Raw genomic sequence first — 20,106 nt, 5'->3', positions numbered from 1 at the left:
ACTCAAGTCATATATGCGGCCTCCAGATTTAACTGTTCTTAGGGTGCCTTTTTTTCCTTATTCCTACAGATCCTGAACTCTTTAAGTCATCAGCAACAGTGCTAGACTTTGCTTTTGACCATTCTGGTGGCATCAGCTATTCTGTCACCCGTTCCAAAATGAACTGGGAGGAAGCACAGAAAAACTGCAATAACAATGCCTCAAAACTTGCCAGCATTTTAGACCCATATAGCCAGGCACTGTTGTTCTTACTTGCACAGGAATATGGAGAGCCTCTGTGGATTGGTCTTAACAGCAATGAGGTAAGAACACATACACGACATACAGGTAGTCAAGCTGACACTGGACCTGATCTTACTTTATGCTCTCATCTTGTAACCTATACGAATTTCTGCCAGTGTAGTGCTGAAAACAGCATGTTACATCAGTACAGTACCCACTTATGCTGGAGTTCTTCAAATAAGACTCATACAGTGGAGATTGTAATGAACTAAGAACTCTTACATGCCTTAGCACAAGGAAATGCTCCTGCAAACCAGTATATAACAATGCTGTGTGTTGTTTGGAGTCATTTAATGGGTCTTGAATATAAATTGTAAAATCTCCCACATTTTGAGTTTATTTTAATCTAAAAGATTAAAGGAACAGATTAAAGGAAAAGATTCCAGGAACAACATGCATCCTGCCCTCCTGCCATGTGTTTATGTACCTCAGCGATCAGCGACATGATATCTCAGGTTGCACATCCGAGACCTGCGAAGGAGTGGGTTTTATGTGTGTGTTTGCACTCACACATTCTACTAGAGTAGTCTCATTTATGGTAGCGGTAGCAAAATACAGTTGTGGACAGAAACAGGGATAAAAACTAGTTAAGGGAATCTGGAGCCTATATGATAAGGTACATATTGACCAATGGATATATTTTTTCATTTGAAAATGCAGTTGGTGCTATTGGTCCCATTAAGAAGTTAGAATATTATGGAAAAAAATTCTTTCTGTTTGTGAGATGTCTACATCAGTTGTATGACAGGGGAGGGTGGACATTTGGATGGTAGGTGTGTTTTGACATGCTACACTTCCCCATGACTCACAGTCACGATAACTACAACAAAAGTGATGGCTATCAGCGCTGCTTATTAAGAACACTCCCACCCACACTCCCATTTTCCATGCAGACCTTTGGGTGGTCTTACCAACATAATGTCTTATCTGACTCCCAGTTTTATGCCTTCCCTCATGCCCCCTTTCTTTTTTCCCTTCCATTTCCCAATGCTTGAAAAATGCTCTCAATTAATGTTAGATACTTTTTGGAGGGCAGGAAAAAAATCATTCTGCATGCACATATGTGGATAACAGACACTGTACATTTTATTGCAGTTAGTATTTACAAGCACAAAAGGGGGCATTAGTAAGCATACAATTCCATACTGGTTACATGAGAGTCCTCTTGAGGACCCTGTGTAGTAGCTATGTCACTCTCAGCAACCTTGAAATTACCATATAGATTTTGCTTCCAGACCAATGGCAAGTATCAATGGATTGACAGATGGAGATTAGTTTACAGCAAGTGGTCCAGCGGGGAACCAAAACAGACATTAGCGTGTGTCTACCTAGACACTGATGGCACCTGGAAGACAGCTTCTTGCAAAGAAAACCTCTTTTCTGTCTGTAAGAAATCGGATGGTAAGCAATTGAATAGAAGTGTTTTAACTAGAGGGTGTGTAGATTTATCAACTCTGCTAAATATAGTAAGCCACTCAAAAAACGCTTGTTTTACACACTAGTGTACAGGAAAACGTGAGTAGCTAACTAACTAGCTCTAAATATTGACATGAATTCTTCCCAGAAGTAAATTAATTCATAATAATGATTACCAAAAGCCTAAGAAACAAAGGATTGAATACTCATTAATTTCTTATCTATTCATTCTAATAGGAAAAGTCATTCACTTGCTACGAGATCTGTTTTGATTAGGCATCAGATGAAATTCTGCATCCAGTTTCGGGCACCAAAGTTTGAAAAGGCTCTCAGTCAACTAGGGTTTTCAGATGACCAGGAATCAAGAATTAAAAGGAATTATTATAATTGGAGTTGGACAAAAGACTAAGAGAAACCAGATTATCAATTTTAAATATTAAAGACGAGCCCTAAGGAATGGAATTAAATTCTTCCCTATGTCTGAGTTGGAAAGGAGTAACAGACTTAAGTATGGCAAGGAAAACTTCTAATTTTATCAGTACAGAAGCCTTTAATAAATATTTTGGACAGGTCAGGGAATCCCCTTCACTACAGGTTGCTAAGTACAGACAGGACAAAAAACTGTTAGAAATGATATAATTATGTATCAACCTCATGACACCTGTGAGCACAAGGATGAAGTAAATAACCCCTTGAGGAGCCTTCCAAGCACAAACTTCTACAATTTCTATGGAAATAAGTATAAATATGATTTCACAATTTAGCTATATTCTTGGTTTTGTCAACATTATGGAAGATCTTGAATCATTAGAAAATTTAAAATTGCATGCAAAATTACAGTCTAGGATGTTGTAATTCGACAAAAATCCTCAGATTTGATATATAATGTCTCTTTCCACTTGAATATTCTGGAAATCTAATTTGAGAGCTGAATGTTCCTTAATAGGGAAAGAAGTCTCACAGGAAGAAAATGTAATTTGGCAGAACATTTAATTTTCATTCCATCTGCATTTATCTTCTCTTCCAAAATCTTCCTATGATATCAATCACTATGGAATTTGTTCAGGATGCAGTTTAATAAAAAATCCTGCAAGCCATGTTTAGTTATACCAACACTTTCATTCACAATCACAGTTTCTGCTATAAGGTTTTGATCCTGTCAAAAAATGAGACTGAAGTGTCAGAAGACATTTTAAAAACAGCAGTTTTCACTAATTAGGCAGATATTTATGCCAGAAAACCAGCTGGATATTTTATTGACTAGAGTAATTACACAAATCATCATTAGACAGAATCTATACTTCTTATAGACTAGTGTATCTTCCTAATCACATTGATAAACAAATATGAAGCAAAATATGCTCTCAAGCACAGAATCAAAGCCATATTCAAGCTCTTTTTAGAACACGCTTCATTTCTGCTATGATGACAAACCTAATATAGTCTGGTTAGTTTTGTCCTACTAGTATAATGGGAAAAACACATTTTATAAAATAACTGGATTCCAACTACCTGGTCTCTTACCAGTAACGGCCCCTACTGAACCCCCACAACTTCCTGGAAAATGCCCTGAATCAAGAGGACACAAATCTTGGATACCTTTCCATGGTCACTGCTATTACTTTGAGGCCTCCAGGAAAAGAAGCTGGTCTCAAGCTCATCAGGAATGTGCCCAACTAGGTGAGTGGGCTTTTTTTAGAAAGACTGAAGATGTAATTAAACACATAAAATAATGGGTGATATTGCTAAGCAAATCTTACTTTAAAACTTCAAACTTAATGCTTTCTATCTTGCTTTTCTGAGCATGCTTTTTCACAATAAAACCAAACTTTGTCAAAGACAGACAGAGGCATCTGATATCTCAAATACCAGGTGAAATATGAATATCTCAAAAATATGAAATTCCTACTAGTTTTATGGAAATCAGTAATTGGGTAGGGAGACAAACACTTTAGAGTCCCGCTAAGGCACAGACTGCTGGGTTAGCTTTCCCTTCCCCAAACAACAGGGAATCCACACACAGTGTGAACTAGGAAACACAAATTCCTAGGAAAGTTGTCTTTGTTAGTTCCAGGGCACAGTTTATTAACTGGATCTCACTGGCTGGACAACAAACGAGATGGAGGAGTCATTTAGCTTTCATGAACCAGTAAACACACCCAGCCATGCAGCTCCTGCTCTGGAACAGCCCCCACTGCTGTCTACGATCTGGAGAGAAGAGCTGTATGTACATCAGGGGAGGACACTTTACTCCACATTTCTGATTTCTCCTGACTCTTCACTGAGAATTGCTGTGACGCAGTATGCATTTCAGTGTGAGGAAGCATAGGAAGCATCCTATACATTAGCACTACATGTCTGAGTGATAGTCTTTTAATCATAAGAAGGATTATGATGTATGATTTTAATCATACAAGGACTTCCAGCAGCATTTCCTCCTATGTATGAAAACTCTGACCTATGACCAAGTAAACAGAAAAAGTAGCTTTGCAAAGGCATTTTACTTTACAGCTGTGTGACAACAGAATTCCTGAAACGGTTCTGCAGAAAGATAAATCACATAATTACTAGAAAAAGTAAACGTTACACTAATAACCAGAATAATAGGTCGCATTTGGACATTGGTCCATATTCTAAATTCCTACACTTTTGCCTACATGCTACCCATTGACCAGGCAGGAAGGCAGTCATTTCCTGATGACCCCAACACAGCTTTGTGTATTTGTAATGCCAGGGCATATGGCGATTATAAATCAACTTCTGGACATCTTCTGGACCGCAACCTCTAGCTGCTTACACATCCTATCTGCCCTTGCAGTACATAGCATCAGGCACTGCCAAAAATGCTGCTCAGCCACTGGTGGGTGACAGAGCTGTAGTGGCAACATGCATGGTGCTGACTACATCATATGTATCACTTCCAGCCTACTTGCATCACGTTCGGGGGTGTGGTTGGACCCGTCCAAAAGGTTATTGCAGGAAAGCAATTTTTCTTCTCTAAAATACCAAAGGCTAAAACAACAATCCATGTCTTTGTGCCGATTTGCATCCATACAGCTCACAGTCATGCTCAAAATACAGTATAGCTGTATAGTGACTGTAATGAGACTAGTGAATATTACGTGCAAGAATCAGTGCCTTTTATATCTTTTTGCATATCTTGTATGTGTTTATTGACCTAAGCTGTAAGAAAACAAGACATTGTGATGTGTTCATTAATATTTTTTCAGCTGCTAATTTGGTATCAGTAGGAGACTATACTGAAGCAAGCTTTCTGTCAGACACCATTAAGATACTCCATGGAAAATCACCAAACTTTTGGATAGGGCTAAAGGAAAATGACAGAGGTAATATCTCCAACATTTAATCATACGTTATATCATACAATATGACAATAAGTTATAGTAAAAAGAAAGCAACTTTGTATACTTGAAACTCCACATATATAAAAAATACACAAAGTTTATTTCAAAGCATGCTTACATATGCTTAGAAATGTAACTGAAACATTTAACTACCTATTCATGTTATAAATTTTTGTTTTCCACATCACAACTTATTCTACCTGTCTGAACCCCTGTATTTTATACATATATGCTCAACCTGTCTGAACCCCTGTATTTTATACATATATGCTCATTTTAAATATCAGGACAGTGGGTATGGACAGACAAATCTGCAATGGATTTTGTCAACTGGCAAATGGGAGAACCTTCAAACAAAAGGCATAAAGAGTGTGGAGAAGTATGTGCACTGTCTGGCTACTGGAACACCAACGTCTGTTCTTTCAAAAAAGGATATATCTGTAAAAAACCAAAAAGTAAGTAATATTTCTAATACATTAAGGTTAATAAAGCCTGATAATGTATTTTCACTGTATAATGTAAAAACGTAAAACATTACAGGTTTGTGTGGAAAACCAATAGACCCTAATAGCAGGATTTGGCTGTCTAAATACTGAGGAGCCCCACATGGCTTCCGACTGCCTCCTCAGAAGCTTGCATCTCCCAAGAATCCTCTAAAATTACCATCAGCCCCATGCAGCCATGATGAATACTTCAGACCCCTATGTTTAGGCAAAAGAATGGTCAATGACCACTCATTTTTAATAAAAAGCCAGTTTTCGGTAGAATTTTCCCCCAAATATCACACAATCTAAGTTCAAAAGCAACATTTTGTTTAATTTCAGTTGAATATATTCTCCAAAAAAAATATCTTGTTCTGATGAGTGCAACAAAAACTCCGTCTTGTAGAAATGCTGGAATTGGTGATTCCTTTCATTAATGTCCTCTGAACTTATGGATTAGAGGAATATGATAACATACATTCTTGTGGTACTCTTTAACTACAGTGTGACAGAATCATGTTTAATAAAATGCTGGTACTCCCCTGATAGCAAAATTATAATCTGCAAGAAAATGCACGAGTTTGATTACCAGCTGAGATTAAATGAAAGTGGTCCAGAACACAAACATTTTGTTTGGTTAAACTTCATATTTCTGTTCACTTTTCCCTTACCTGATAAGTTTAGGAAGTGCAATTACCATAGGAACCACATCCATACGGAACGGTTGTCTCTGACAGAAGGGGCTAAACTCACAGAAGATCCTTTTCAGCTCAAGTAAAATGCTCATGGCGTATTTCTAACCTTGAGACATCCATTCAGGAAATTTTTCCTGTTTCAGAAAACACCTTAAAATTATTAAAGATCCTGTAGGCAGTTTCTTAGAAATGAACATACTCGAAAACACTTTTAGAAGTAACAGAAATCTGGCTCTAAACTCATGTCTTGTTGGGTATCTCGACTGAGGAGGTCAGATGCTCTTGGAATGAAAGAGCAGAGCATTCTACTAGGGATTTACACATGCTTAGCTCCATCTCTTCAGAAGAGCAATTGTCATCAGCAGGTGGATTTAGGGGGAATTGTCAGGAGCATCTGGACTTAAGAACTTTTAAAATGCCTTATTTTTCTTTAAAGCACTCAGAATAAACATTTTTTTTTCCTTCTGAAAGCTCCTGAAAATACAGAGATGTCACCAGAAAATACAGGTAAGCATACTTCCTTTTAAGTAGAATTATAAGGATATGCTCAAATACAACAAGAATATAATTATATAGTTTCTAGGTATTAATTCTGAGAGTACTTAAAAATAAAAAGTCCATAAACTTCATCTGTATCTAGATATAGGAAACAGCAGTAATTCTGAAGTAAACTGCTTTTTGATGACAGAATCATAGAATCATAGAATGGTTTGGGTTTGAAGGGACCCTAAAGATCATCTAGTTCCAACCTCCCTGCCATGGGCAGGGACACCTTCCACTAGACCAGGTTGCTCAAAGCCCCACCCCACCGGGCCTTGAACACTTCCAGGGATGGGGCATCCACAACTTCTCTGGGCAACCTGTTCCAGTGCCCCGCCACCCTCATAGTGAAGAATTTCTTCCTTATACCTAATGTAAATCTACCCTCTTTCATTTTAAAGCCATTACCCCTTGTCCTATCAGTACACGCCCTTGTAAAAAGTCCCTCTCCAGCTTTCCTGTAGGCCCCCTTCAGGTACTGGAAGGCTGCTATAGGATCTCCCCAGAGCCTTCTCTTCTCCAGGCTGAACAACCCCACCTCTCTCAGCCTGTCCTCATAGGAGAGGTGCTCCAGCCCTCGGATCATCTTCATGGCCCTCCCCTGGACTTGCTCCAACAGGTCCATGTCCTTCTTATGATCAGATTTAATTATATTTTATTTGGTGGTGTTAGTAAAAAAAAAAAAAACAAAACACTCATTGAACTGAAAATCTACATACATATTGCGTTTGTCTGACTTTTGTTGAAGAAATACCATATATTACTGGATTCTGAAATCTCTTAAGATCAGAGGTGTTGATTCCATTTCATCCACTTACAGAAGGGAAAATGGAGAAAGTACTTTCCACTGGCATCATTTGGCTGTTGGTTCTTCTAGCCTTTTCTACAGTTGGAGCCGGAAGTATAGTTTATTTCTACTTGAGGAAGAAAAGACAAAACCAGCTACATATTTCAACCAGAATGAGTGGACCAGAAGCACCTGTGGATATCCAACAAAAAGATGCAAATACCAACATGTAGTCTGACAAAATATGTGTATGTTCCAACTAACAAAAAATAGCCTATGAATCCATGAAATCTTATGCCAGCTTTGCACTCTCCTACCCAGATAATAGTCTTCTCTCTTCACAAATATAGAGTTCATGGATTTATGTAAATACACACACATACATACTCCCTCCTAAATTCCCTCCAAAGTGTTAGTTTCTTTTATTTGTTTAGTTTGGGAGTACACATACATTTTTCACATAAATGAGCATGGCTGAAAAGTTGGCTGCAGAGGTTTTACCGGGAAACTCTGTCAGATATTTACTATGTGAAATTGTTTTATTTAACTCAATGTAGAGAGTCTTCTTTTTGCTCATATCTTTACCTTATGTTTTCCTGTTGTATTGCTTCAGTGTTATCTAGACTATGATGGGAAACTGCTCATTTCAGATTTTCATCTTCACAGTTTATGATACTATCTTTTCATTCATGTAAAACCTATTATAATACCTGAATCTGTGAATTAAATATTATTTCCTTAAAAAAAAAACAGATGGAAAGATAGAAAAAATTGAAAAGACTCCTTTATTCCTACTTCTAGTCTGAACTTTGGGAATAATTATGCCACTTCCTGCAGCCTTGCACTTTTGTATTATTCTGTAAATATCAACATTTTTCTGCCAGGTTCAAATTAATAATAAAAATACAACAGTAGATGATCTTTCCATTGGGTTTTATTTCAGTAATGATGCTTTCAGTATGCAGAGATGCCCCTTTTTAAATCCAAGCATGTATAATATATGGCTATCTTATACTGCATAAATAACTCTCCAGTTTAGATAAATAAAATCACTGATGTACGTTTTGAAAATAAATTCTTTCATCTTTCTGTCATAATTTCATTTGATAATATACCGCCTAGATCCCCCTTCAGCTTTTCTTCAATTGTACACAATAGCAGCGTTTGCCTCAGGGGGCAGTTTATCATTCTGCGTATTTTAAGACATGCATCATCCCTCCTGAGTTATGAAAACACCTTTCTCCAAGTCATGGGAGGGCACTCGGCACTAACGGGCCTCACTGAAGAAGCATACAGAGGAGCAGGGCTAGAGCAGAGGAGCTTCTGTAACAGGAAACAGATTCTATCTCTGGCCCTTCTGTGAGAACTGTAGTCAGAATTTCTTACCCTCTCCCTATGCTTAAGGGCTCTGACTGACAAAAAGATGATGCCATACTAAAGATCTCTTTTAAAGAGAAGACAGTATCTGGAATAAATAGTACATGTGGAATAGGTTTCTGCACCAGGAATAGGCACCATCTGTGCCTATGCCTGAGCAGCTTGGGAACACACTTGTATTACCTCTATCATTTACCTTTTTTCTAGATATCCAGTAAACAATAAAGGCTCCTAAGTAAAAATGTTATTGATAGCTACTTAGAATGGAAGTACCTCCTTCCTTTAGGAATACTTACTTCAGTTGTTTTATCAAGGGCTATCTTAAAACACGGGGCACCCCTGCTAACATGTTTCCTCCTGAGCTTTCAATTTTTTGCCCTGCACTCCTTTGCTGTATGGACACACATTATTCTACACTTTTGGCTGTTTGTAAAGAAGTTTCACCAATCACATATATAGAGGGATGTCTAAAGATGGTATGGCTTTTCCCTTTATGGTATGTCTGTATGACATTACTTAAACCAAGAGACCTGGTTAAAAAAAAACCCAAAGGCAACAAAAAACCCCTACAGGTTACATAAAACAGAGTTTAAAATTAAGTAAGCCAAACTAAATTTTACAATTAATGTCCTTTGAACACTTCGTAAAGCCCGGACATAAAAGCCCTTAGATAAAAAGAAATTCCTTAAACTACTATAATAAATCCTGAAATACCAGCTGCTTTGATAAAGAAACAGTCACTGCTATTTTCAGGAGGAAATAGGAAATAGCTGACAGAACTTTGCACAAAACTGTGCAAATGAGAAAAACACCACCTGCTTCCCATGGAGATGACTAGAGATAAAATTGTTTCCTGGTATGTGCTACAGAAATCTGGGAATACATAGTTACGCTTGCCTTTTGGATGAGTAAATAGTGAAAGTGCTCTTCCTGTTCTATACTTACAAACAGTATAGGCTGCTGGGTCCTACCATATATATGCCCGGCTTAGTGAATCCAATAAATTAAAACTACCCTTCCCAAAAGGAAACATACAACAGAAGAGACTAAGTTTTTTGAAGTTATTTGTAAGTTAACTGTAAAAAGTGGGAGCTCGTAAGAGAGGTGTTCTGGTGATCAAATTCAGCACCGCCTCCAGAGGAGGAGGCTGGCTGGTATCACCACCACGCAGGAAGCATGGAGAGCTCAATAGCTGGGCTGCTCGGCATGTCAGCTATCTGTGTTATCGTATGAAAATCTTTTGATATACATACAATTGTATGTACACCTGTTTTGTAGTTAGACTGAACATCATGCCTGAAGAAGAAATGGACAGGATCACAGGCTAGGCATAAGGTACGCTGCTGATCCTCCTGCAAGATACTGAGGCACCGCAAAGGCTGATCCAAAGTGCCTCTTATGGGAACAGGAAAGACAGGGAGCACTGTGGTGAGAACAGCAGTGGAAATAGGTGAGGGCAGACTGAGCCAGTGCAGTGGTGCTCATACCTGGGGAAAGGGCTGAGAGGAGGACCGCTGCCCTGACCAGACCTGTTCGCGTCAGGCGGGCGCTGTCATCGTTACCCACTGCTTGCAGCACGGCACAGCATTGCCATAGCAAGGATGGGTCATTCAGGCTCGTGAGTCCTAAACAACTGAACAGCCACTGGGGCAGGGACCAATGTGTCCAAACACTCTGACTCTTCTATATTTGTCTTTTGAACTGGATATAGATATGACCAAGAGATTGGCCACACACCTCATGCATTGCTCAGACACAGAAGAGGGCTGGGTTGCACTGGGTTAAACTGTACAGGGCAGAGGAGACCCTTATCCCTTTCAATACTTAATCCCAGTGTTCCTGCCCAAGTCAGTTTGCAGGTTTCTCTTTTCTCTTCAAAAGTCCTCTATACTTAAAACCACTGTCAGTTCAGCGCTTGGGATAAGAAAAATACTGCTTATTATTAATGTCTCGGTTCAAATTAGCTTCAGAGTGGAGAACAGAAGACATCCCAGAACTGTTGTTAAATATAAGCATTTATACGGGTGTGCATGTGAGTATTTGTGTAGGATTTTTCCTCTCACTTTCATAAATAAATAATGCCTGATTTTCCTCACCAGTTTCTGAAGGACACACCACCTCCTCTGTAGCTAGACTGTGATCATTTTGTGACAGGAAAATGTAATTCAGTAATGGAAATACAGAATCCTTAGTCTTCTTGCAGCCAAAGGAAAAGTTTTATTTTTCAGCTGTGGCCACAGAAGAGTTGGTATGATACGGTGTTCAAAATACCAGAGTAAAAACACAGGGATGTATGAAATTACAACTAATTTGTTGTCTCACGATTATGAAGTCAGCCCTTCGAGAAGTAATCTTTTCAGTTTTCTGTGCTAGTTTGGTTTCACATCTGTTTGTTAGAACATTTTGGATCTGAAACTAGTGCTGCATAATGTACTAAACTGTTGACAAAATGGAAGATTTTAGTATAGACAACAGGACTGGCGTTGCTGGCCATGGTTGGTTTTATCTGTAAAATTTCCTGGTTGCATTTAGCTGAGGCCAATGCAGACAGTCACGGTCACATTAGAATGCCTTGCAAGAGAAAGACCTATAGTAGCGTCCGAGTGAATCATGAGCCCCTGGAGACAGTAAATGCTGTACCCAGGATGATAAAACTTAGTCCTCTCTCTCTCCACCCTTCTGGTATCTGTCAAACAACGGATCCTAAAAGTAGTCATGAAACAATTAATCTTCTTGTTACTGTCCATCAATTATGTATGCACTAATTTTGATTAACTAATTTATTAAATTGATTAAATAATTCTGCTACCTGTTTGTTTATTAAAGCCTTTAGAAGGTATCAGTGGGCCTACGTTTCTCTTTGTTGACCTTTATAAACTGCTGTATATAACAGACCGGACCAGATCTGGGCCATGTGGTTTACACATACCCTTTATGAAATATAACAAATTTGTAATATGCAAATTAATTCATTACAATTATAAAAACAATTTTCAGCCTTTTGAGTATTTTAAGCACATTAAACATTTAGGAAAACAGAAGTAAAGTGTACCCTGTTATACTTTAAGGGTTTTTTCATTAGTTACATATTTTAAAGCTTCACGCTTGGACAAAGCATAAAGACTGAATCCAAGTGTTAAACTGTTTATTACAATAAACTTGTAATCTTTACATTTCTACAAATAACCTTACTGTGTCTTACGAAGAAGACGACAAGTTTCGTGGAAACAGTTTCAGGCTAGTTTCAACAGTTACACAAGCAAAAATTCTGGACACGTTTTCACATAATATTTTCCTCATTTTTCATCATAATCATTTGCAATGACAACATAATCTCTTTCATACATAGACTCAGCTATCTAAGACATCTGAAGGGGACTGACTTCATTTCACGTAATGTAGATATGTAAAAGGTAGACATATCTAGCTAAACTACTCACCCAAGGTACCCACTGTGGTCAACACAGAGAAATGGGTTCATGAGGGTGCAATTACTTGATCTACTTGAGAGGCTGATGAGAACCTCTAGACTCTCACTGACACAGAGAAAGCCTAAACCAATTATCTCCCGGTAATTGAGTTCTGCAGTATCCAATTCTTAATTGATATCTTATGCAGTCTGGCACAGCACACACTAATCATTTTTTGTTGATTACCTTTAACGTCAATAGCTCCAGGCTACTTCAGAAAACTACCACCAAAACCAGTCTCAATAGATCCCCCCCCTTGAAAAGCATTACTTTTGAAAACAAAAGTTCTGTTAAATTAAAAAATTTCTGTTGATTTTGTTTTTCATACTAATTCAGAATGGAAACTGAGCAGGCAGCATTTATTAAGAAAATATTAAGAACATTGACAGAAGTTCCTATGAAAGCACAAACCATTGACCCTAACTATAAAGAAACTACACCTAAAATAAACTCTCAAGGCAACCATTTGCCTTTGCACTCTCGTGAACACTCCCAGCCCAGTGCCACGATGGGTGAGAAATCAGTGAAGTGTGTCTACTTATAGTCCTGATACAATCTCTGTATTTAAAGTGCGCCCAACTCTGTTTCCCTGAGCAGCAGCTGATGTGTGCAGTACACCAGTGAACCCTTGAGAAGGTTAAGTTGTGCCAAGCATCAGAAATGAGGGCTTTGACGCTTCTATCCCCATTGCTGATGCATATAGCTGAGGAAGAAAAAACTGAGCATAAAACTCCTGTTCATTCTTATACCAAGCGTTGCTGCTAAAAGTTCCCTCTCCTCTTCTGTGTAGACTGCCATAAAAACACTGTACCCACTTTGGCTAAATTCTGCTTATATTTCTCCCATCCATTTCCTATTATCTTCATGATCTTAATGCCAAGCTAGAATAGAAGACTGGTATTCTTTGTCATAAGGCTGATAATCTGTTTACTATGACTTTTTCAAATTTTGGTTCAGCTAAATCTGGACAGAATTTATTTTTAATTTCTGTAAGTCCCATTTCTGTTTACAGTATAATAGCTTTAGTCATAGATAAATCTTCAATATCACTTAATGATCATTACACATTAAGATCTTGTATATCTCAGCCACTCCACCCAACACTGTCCTGATACAATGTACGAAACGTTCCTGAATTATGTGACATTATTTTCCTAATCGTTTCAAATGATGCCATGTTCTGCTGGTAAAAAGTGACTAGAAATGGTTCATGACTTGAACTGGATTAATCAATCATTTTCAAATGAACTTATTTTGCATCTTGTTGCATCCTCCTCCTTTTTCCCCTGCTGTATGACTTTATTCCGCTGAATCTTTGGTTTTCATTTTGCCTTTTATGCATGCCTTATATAGAAGATTGTTGCAAGAGTTTGGTGGAGATTTTTGAAAGCAGTGTGCTTCACAAACATGCCTCCTAACATAACGAGATGCCCTCCAACTGCTCATTGAGTAATCATAGAATCACTTAGGTTGGAAAAGACCTTTAAGATCATTGAGTCCAACCGTTAACCTAACACTGCCAAGTCCACCACTAAACCATGTCCCTAAGCACCTCATCTACATGTCTTTTAAATACTTCCAGGGATGGTGACTCAACCACTTCCCTGGGCAGCCTCTTCCAATGCCTGACAACCCTTTCCATGAAGAAATTTAGCCTAATATCCAATCTAAACCTCCCCTGGTGCAACTTGAGGCCCTTTCCTCTTCTCCTATGGCTTGTTACCTGGGAGAAGAGACCGACACCCACCTCGCTACAACCTCCTTTCAGGTGGTTGTAGAGAGCAATAAGGTCTCCCCTCAGCCTCCTTTTCTCCAGGCTAAACAACCCCAGCTCCTCAGCCGCTCCTCATTGGACTTGTGCTCCAGACCCTTCACCAGCTTCGTTGCCCTTCTCTGGACAAGCTCCAGCACCTCAATGTCTCTCTTGTAGTGAGGGGCCCAAAACTGAACACAGCATTCGAGGTGCGGCCTCACCAGTGCCGAGTACAGGGGCACGATCGCTTCCCTACTCCTGCTGGCCACACTATTTCTGATACAAGCCAGGATGCTATTGGCCTTCTTGGCCACCTGGGCACGCTGCCGGCTCATATTCAGCTGGCTGTCAACAGAGAAGGACCCCCAGGTCCTTCTCTGCCAGGCAGCTTTCCAGCCACTCTTCCCCAAGCATGTAGTGTTGCATGGGGTTGCTGTGACCCAAGTGCAGGACCTTGCACTTAGCCTTGTTGAACCTCATCCAGTTGGCCTCGGCCCATCGATCCAGATTGTCCAGATCCCTCTGTAGAGCCTTCCTACCTTCAAGCAGATCAACACTCCCACATAACTTGGTGTCTTCTGCAAACTTACTGAGGGTGCACTCGACCCCCTCATCTAGATCACTGATAAAGATATTAAACAGAACTGGCCCCAATACTGAGCCCTGGGGAACACTGCTTGTGACTGGCCGGCAACCGGATTTAACTCTCTTCACCACAACTCTTTGGGCCCAGCCAGCCAGCCAGTTTTTCACCCAGCAAAGAGGAAGTTTGATTCTTGCTATGCAACTGGCACTGGCTATTCAGAGACTGCCAAACCTCTGACAACCTGCCTTGCCAACACTTGCGCCGTATTGTTTTCTCCTGGCACTGTTCCCAACAAAAAAAAGTGTCTTTCTTCTTTTCTTCCAGATACTTGTAAAAAGTCTTTTGTGGAAGCCACTCAGTTGTAGTCCCAGGAAGATACTATCTATGTCAAACCAGCTTAACAAGCAAAGTGAGAAAAGAGATCAAAATGGCAAGTCTTCAGCACGATTCAGTAAATTGGAGAATCCATTTATTTTCCCTACTCATGGAAAATCAGTGCCATCTTTGTAAACTTTGTCTCAACAATTATTTTTTTCAAATATTCTCAGAAGAACATTGGCCACTCCCTTCTCACCCTCCAAAATATGTTCAACTGAACTTTTAGCAGCTAACTGCTTCTAGTAACCGGCAGTGGTGAGAACCACCAATATGTATGTTATTTCCTTTCTCCTTAAGACGCACTCTCTCTTCTCCCCCTCATTTTCTTTCTCCATTGTGACTTTAGTATTAAGTTCCAAATTTAAATGTTAGGATGAGATCAAAGTATTACATCACCATTTTTCAATGAATGCCGTATCAAGAGATTATGTCAATAAGAGTGGACTGGTTACTGCAGTTACCTAACTTAAGAATCTTTTCCAAAGTTTTATGGTTGAGAAATATTATTGGAACTACAACAAATGATACAGTCCTATGTTCATTAGTGCACAAGAACAATGAAACAAGATTTTTCTCCTAATTGAACATTAGTTTTCTCCAGTGGGTTTCAGCAGTTCCCAGCTGTTCCTAACTTCATAATTCCTTGTTCATGTCTGCTATATATCCAGAGTAAATTGTTCAACTTCCTGATTTGATCCCTTCTTTAATAGAAACAGAACTTGCATGGTTTACATTATTCTGCACTTTGCCTGAGTCAAGTCTTGGGGTTTTTGCAGAAGCTGAAAAACGGAGAAATGCTTTTCCTACAAGACCACACAGACATCAAGGTGACAAGTCTGCAGTGGCATCCCAGTACTCCATGAGCCAGGAACCGAGGACAAGGCCTCACCAAAGATCAGCCACAGCTGACAAGTAAGCTTGTCAGCATAGCAACTGAAGGCCTTAGGGAAGGGTCCTCCCCCTCCTGGACCACTTTCTACACGTCCCCCATGACTCTGGCCGGTGGGTTAAGGCGTGACCATCAGAAAGTATATCTTCTGCACAGTGAAAGAGACCAAATTTGGTGTGTGCCTTGAAGACTGGCACAGGCTGCCCAAAGAGGTTGTGGAGTCTTCAGGCTCGGAGACAGTCACAGCCCTGCTTGGTGCCAGCAGCTGGACCAGGTGATTTCCCTTCCAACCTCAACCCCGTGACCTGGCCATCCTCCCTACTAAATGGGCAGCCACGGTGGCGTTCAATATGGCGAGCCAAGCCTCACAAAGTGACGGTGAGCCAAAGTGAAGGGAGACTTCCAAAATCCCTCTTCTGCCCTGCACGCCTCTCCACCGCACACAGCCGCCTGTTGCCCTACACCTTGCTAATGCGCATCCCTGGGCTGAAGGACACACAGCCTTCCCCAATGCCGGGGAGCACAGCGCCCTGCCTCCCAGAGAGGGGGCTGCACAGCCCGCACCCCTCCCACCCACCCCTCACTCTCTCTCGCTTCCCCCTACGCTCGGACCGCCAGCACAGGCCCCGCGGCCGCCGGGCTCCCGTCCCCACCGCCCCACACGCACTGGCAGGGAGCGGGGAAAGCCTCTTCTGCCGCCTCCATGGGAGCTGCCGGGGTGCCCGGCCTCTGTGGAACCAGCCAGGCTCACTGGGGCGGGGGTCTCTCTTCCTTCACGGGTCGGGGCGATCAGAGCAGAGCAGCGGTAAGACCGACCGACCGCAGCGCCCGCCGTGCGGCTGGGCTCGCTGCACGGGGGCGCCGGCGGCTTCGCGCCCGAGATGGCGGCCATGGCGAGGAGGGCCTTCTTGCGCGGAAGCCGGCGGCGCCATCTAGCGAGCCAACGGCAGGCTGCGGCCGGGCAGCGAGCCCGGGCGGGTTCTGCTCTGGTTTGGTTTAGTTTCAGATGGACAAAACGCTGGCAGAAGCTCTGGAGCCCAAGACGACACTTGTGGTATGCCAGGAGACTTTCTCCTCTGCAGGGCAACGAGGCGCCATGTGAATTACCTCAGCTGGAGTTGTCGGGACGTACCTCCAGAGAAAGGCAGGCTGTGCTGCTCTGTGAGGGGCTGCCAAGCCGGCCAGGCGCAGGGTTTGCTCGAAACAAAATAGGTAAGACCCTGAGAGGCAGAACCTGGAGGCAAACAAATGAACTACAGTGGAGATGAGAGGGAAGTGATTCAGATTTCATAATTAATTTTTTAGATGATGAATGAGATAATGCCCTGGTCTTCTCTCTCCAGTTAGAATTGTCTCTTTTTCTAGTCTAATGTGGTATATACAATTTTTTTCTTATAGTTCTTATGTTTGGCTTGTACGTGAAGCAGAAGTAGTAAAATGGTGATCCTTTTCTTCTGTTTCTCTTTTGTTTCTTTTTTTTTTTTTTCCTTCTCGCAAGTCTTGTGGCACCATCGCTTTAATGTTCCAGGTAGGCATTTGTCATCATATACGCTATTAGGGTCAGTTTGTACAATATTAGCAACAGAGGACATGTGGGTGATTCACTGTTGGTTCTGGTAATCAGTTGATTATGTGACAAATCAAAAACTGTGTGCCTCAGCGTCTCCCTCGCTAATAAAGAGGTAATAATGTTTGTCTCGCAGAAGCATTCTTGAGATCAGTTAATTGCTTTTCAATCTTAAAACTGAAAAGTCTACAAAATTGCAAAGTACATTAGCTTATTATCATTAGTGACACAGAAGTGACAGGAATTCTCCTGGCTCAATTTCAGAAACTTGTTTACACACCAGATTTGCCCCTCTTGGGGATATAAATATGGCCACTTTTATTTCCAACTTTTTTTTTCTTATTTTCAGGATGAAGATATCTCACTGCATCACTAGTTTTTCTGCAGATGTCCATTTACTGTCTTTCAGTAAATGTCCATTTTGTTGTTTTTATGTTTTTCCACACTTCAATGAGGTTCATTTATTTCTTTACAGATTTTTCAAGAAGTGAAATGGAATTGCACTTAGAGATAATATGACTTTGACATATCAGAGAGCATCAGTATAATTGCTAACAGTACTTCTCTCCTTTTCTTCTCTTTTTGTTGTCTTTTTAGCTGTTCGCTAAGATGGTATTGACTACAACAGATTGAGAGACTTCAAATAAAGAAAGCAGTAATTATGGAAGACTTCAGTGACCTGCACATAGACTTGTATTTATGATATGGGCTATCATGCAGACAGCACATGTACACGTACACATATGTCACTGCTTTTTGGAATGAAAACTCACAACAGAGGTTAATCCCTCCCAAGAACACAAGGCCTTGTTCATGATATGCTGGGTGAAGGTCACTGTAATGCTGATCACATTCTCCTCAAATTTGACATACTTTAAGAAAAAAATGGGAAAAAAATCCTAGAAGTTGTTCTAAAAGAATTGAAATTTGCTGTTTGTGCTAGTACATAACCTGTTCTTGAAAACAGCTTCAGTGCCAGAGGAATAGCAAGTCACAAATACCACATCAGTCCGTAAAACAATCTCTGTTTCCTGAGCACTATAAGACAGCTAATCTAATTTTCTCCAAGGTAGACCGGTAAAAACCGTAATAAGGAAAGAATTAGGAAATACATATCATAGTTTATAGAAGAGTAAATGTGGTTTTTGTATTGGAAAATCAGGCCTAAAAACTCTACTAGAAGGACGTGATAAACATGTGGAGAATATAGGTCATGTGCTGCCCAAAACCCCCCGAGTCACCTGGAAGAAGGAGCTGATGACAGTGTTTAATGATTACTCATAATTATTCATGGTTGTCAAAATTAGAGCTTGACTGTGGACACCTGCAGAAGATTTGTCCACTGCTGAGTTATGAGATAATAAAATGGAAACTAAATTTAGTGTTATGAAAGCCAAAGTAATGTATTTGGGAAAATTAACCCTAAAAATACATGGGCAGAGATAGACAGTTACCAAAATGATCAACGTTGTGATGGAATTACTGGACGCAACGAGGTTAAATGCACTGGGAGCTTTCAGTTACAAGACAAGGTGGTTGAGGGTAAATGTTACAGAAGCCTATAAAATTATGAGCTTTTTAATTGGCATAGGATGGCATGTTGTCAAAAATGGATTTGCCATGTTTCTGGAGGATAGGTCCACGGGGGCTGCTGAATACAATCATCCAAATGTGACCTCTGGCTCAGGAGGTTCCTAAACCTTTAATTCAAAGAAAGCAGGATGATGTATCAAGGAAGAATTATTCAGGATATGCTTATTTGTACACTCCTGTAAGCGTCCATTATTAGCCATTATTAGTAAGAGAGAAGACAATTTGTTAGGTGGAATTCTGGTCTGAGCTGCTGTAGTAATGCTTGTTCTACTATTTCTTGTTGTCATTAGTGAACAAAGTTGAAAAGAAATGATCTTCACTCAGCTGAAGCTCATTTGTACTCAAGAACTTGGTTCTTGAGTATCTTCAGTATAACTCTGACGTATCTTTTAAATAAACATGTCAGATGCCTGAAACATTTCTAAAAGGTACATGACACTCTCAGTTATTGCATATGTACCCTGTTGTTTGGAAACGGTGGTGTTTGAGCAACAGACTGTTGTCTTCATCAGTGCTTTCACAAAAGCAGGTATGGTGTCATTTCAGAGACATGAAGAGATTAAATACCTTACACTGAGTATCTCAGAGGGCTATAAAATGTGCTTCTCTCTCTTGCATGTGTCCACTGGTGTGATTCCTTCAAAGTGTTTATTTTACTGTCTAAAATACTCAGCTAACTTTCCTAGGTCTGCCACTGATGAATTCTGACAGTTTACAGCAGTGTTTGTTTTGGAAAAGAAAATGTAGGTTTTCATAAGACATTGCCATGCATATTCTACTGAAGAAAATAATGCACTCAAGTTCTGTGCTTGCTTACTTAATGGTTTTCCAGCATTTGGAGCCCAAACCTGAAATATGATCTGTTTATTTGTATGGAATCACTCAGAGAGACAGATTTTACTAACCAGAAGACACTTTCTGTAACA

The 20,106-nt window shown here is 40.2% G+C and overlaps 1 protein-coding gene across 1 annotated transcript in view; it reads left to right on the top strand.

Annotated features, from left to right (window-relative positions):
- Positions 1–8,411, top strand: part of LOC142405365 (macrophage mannose receptor 1-like) — a 34,872-nt gene extending 26,461 nt beyond the window's left edge. Inside the window, exons 24-30 of the mRNA XM_075492694.1 lie at positions 70–302; positions 1,518–1,683; positions 3,226–3,378; positions 4,929–5,045; positions 5,351–5,518; positions 6,712–6,747; positions 7,601–8,411. Of these exons, the coding sequence (XP_075348809.1) occupies positions 70–302; positions 1,518–1,683; positions 3,226–3,378; positions 4,929–5,045; positions 5,351–5,518; positions 6,712–6,747; positions 7,601–7,800 (1,073 nt within the window). The 3' untranslated portion in view covers positions 7,801–8,411. The remainder of the gene's footprint in view (positions 1–69; positions 303–1,517; positions 1,684–3,225; positions 3,379–4,928; positions 5,046–5,350; positions 5,519–6,711; positions 6,748–7,600) is intronic.
- Positions 8,412–20,106: the final 11,695 nt, after the last annotated feature.

Source organism: Mycteria americana, chromosome 2, assembly GCF_035582795.1.
Source record: "Mycteria americana isolate JAX WOST 10 ecotype Jacksonville Zoo and Gardens chromosome 2, USCA_MyAme_1.0, whole genome shotgun sequence".
NCBI lineage: Eukaryota > Metazoa > Chordata > Aves > Ciconiiformes > Ciconiidae > Mycteria > Mycteria americana.
Note: the sequence above shows the minus strand (reverse complement) of the source record. Positions and strands in the feature narration are given on the sequence as shown.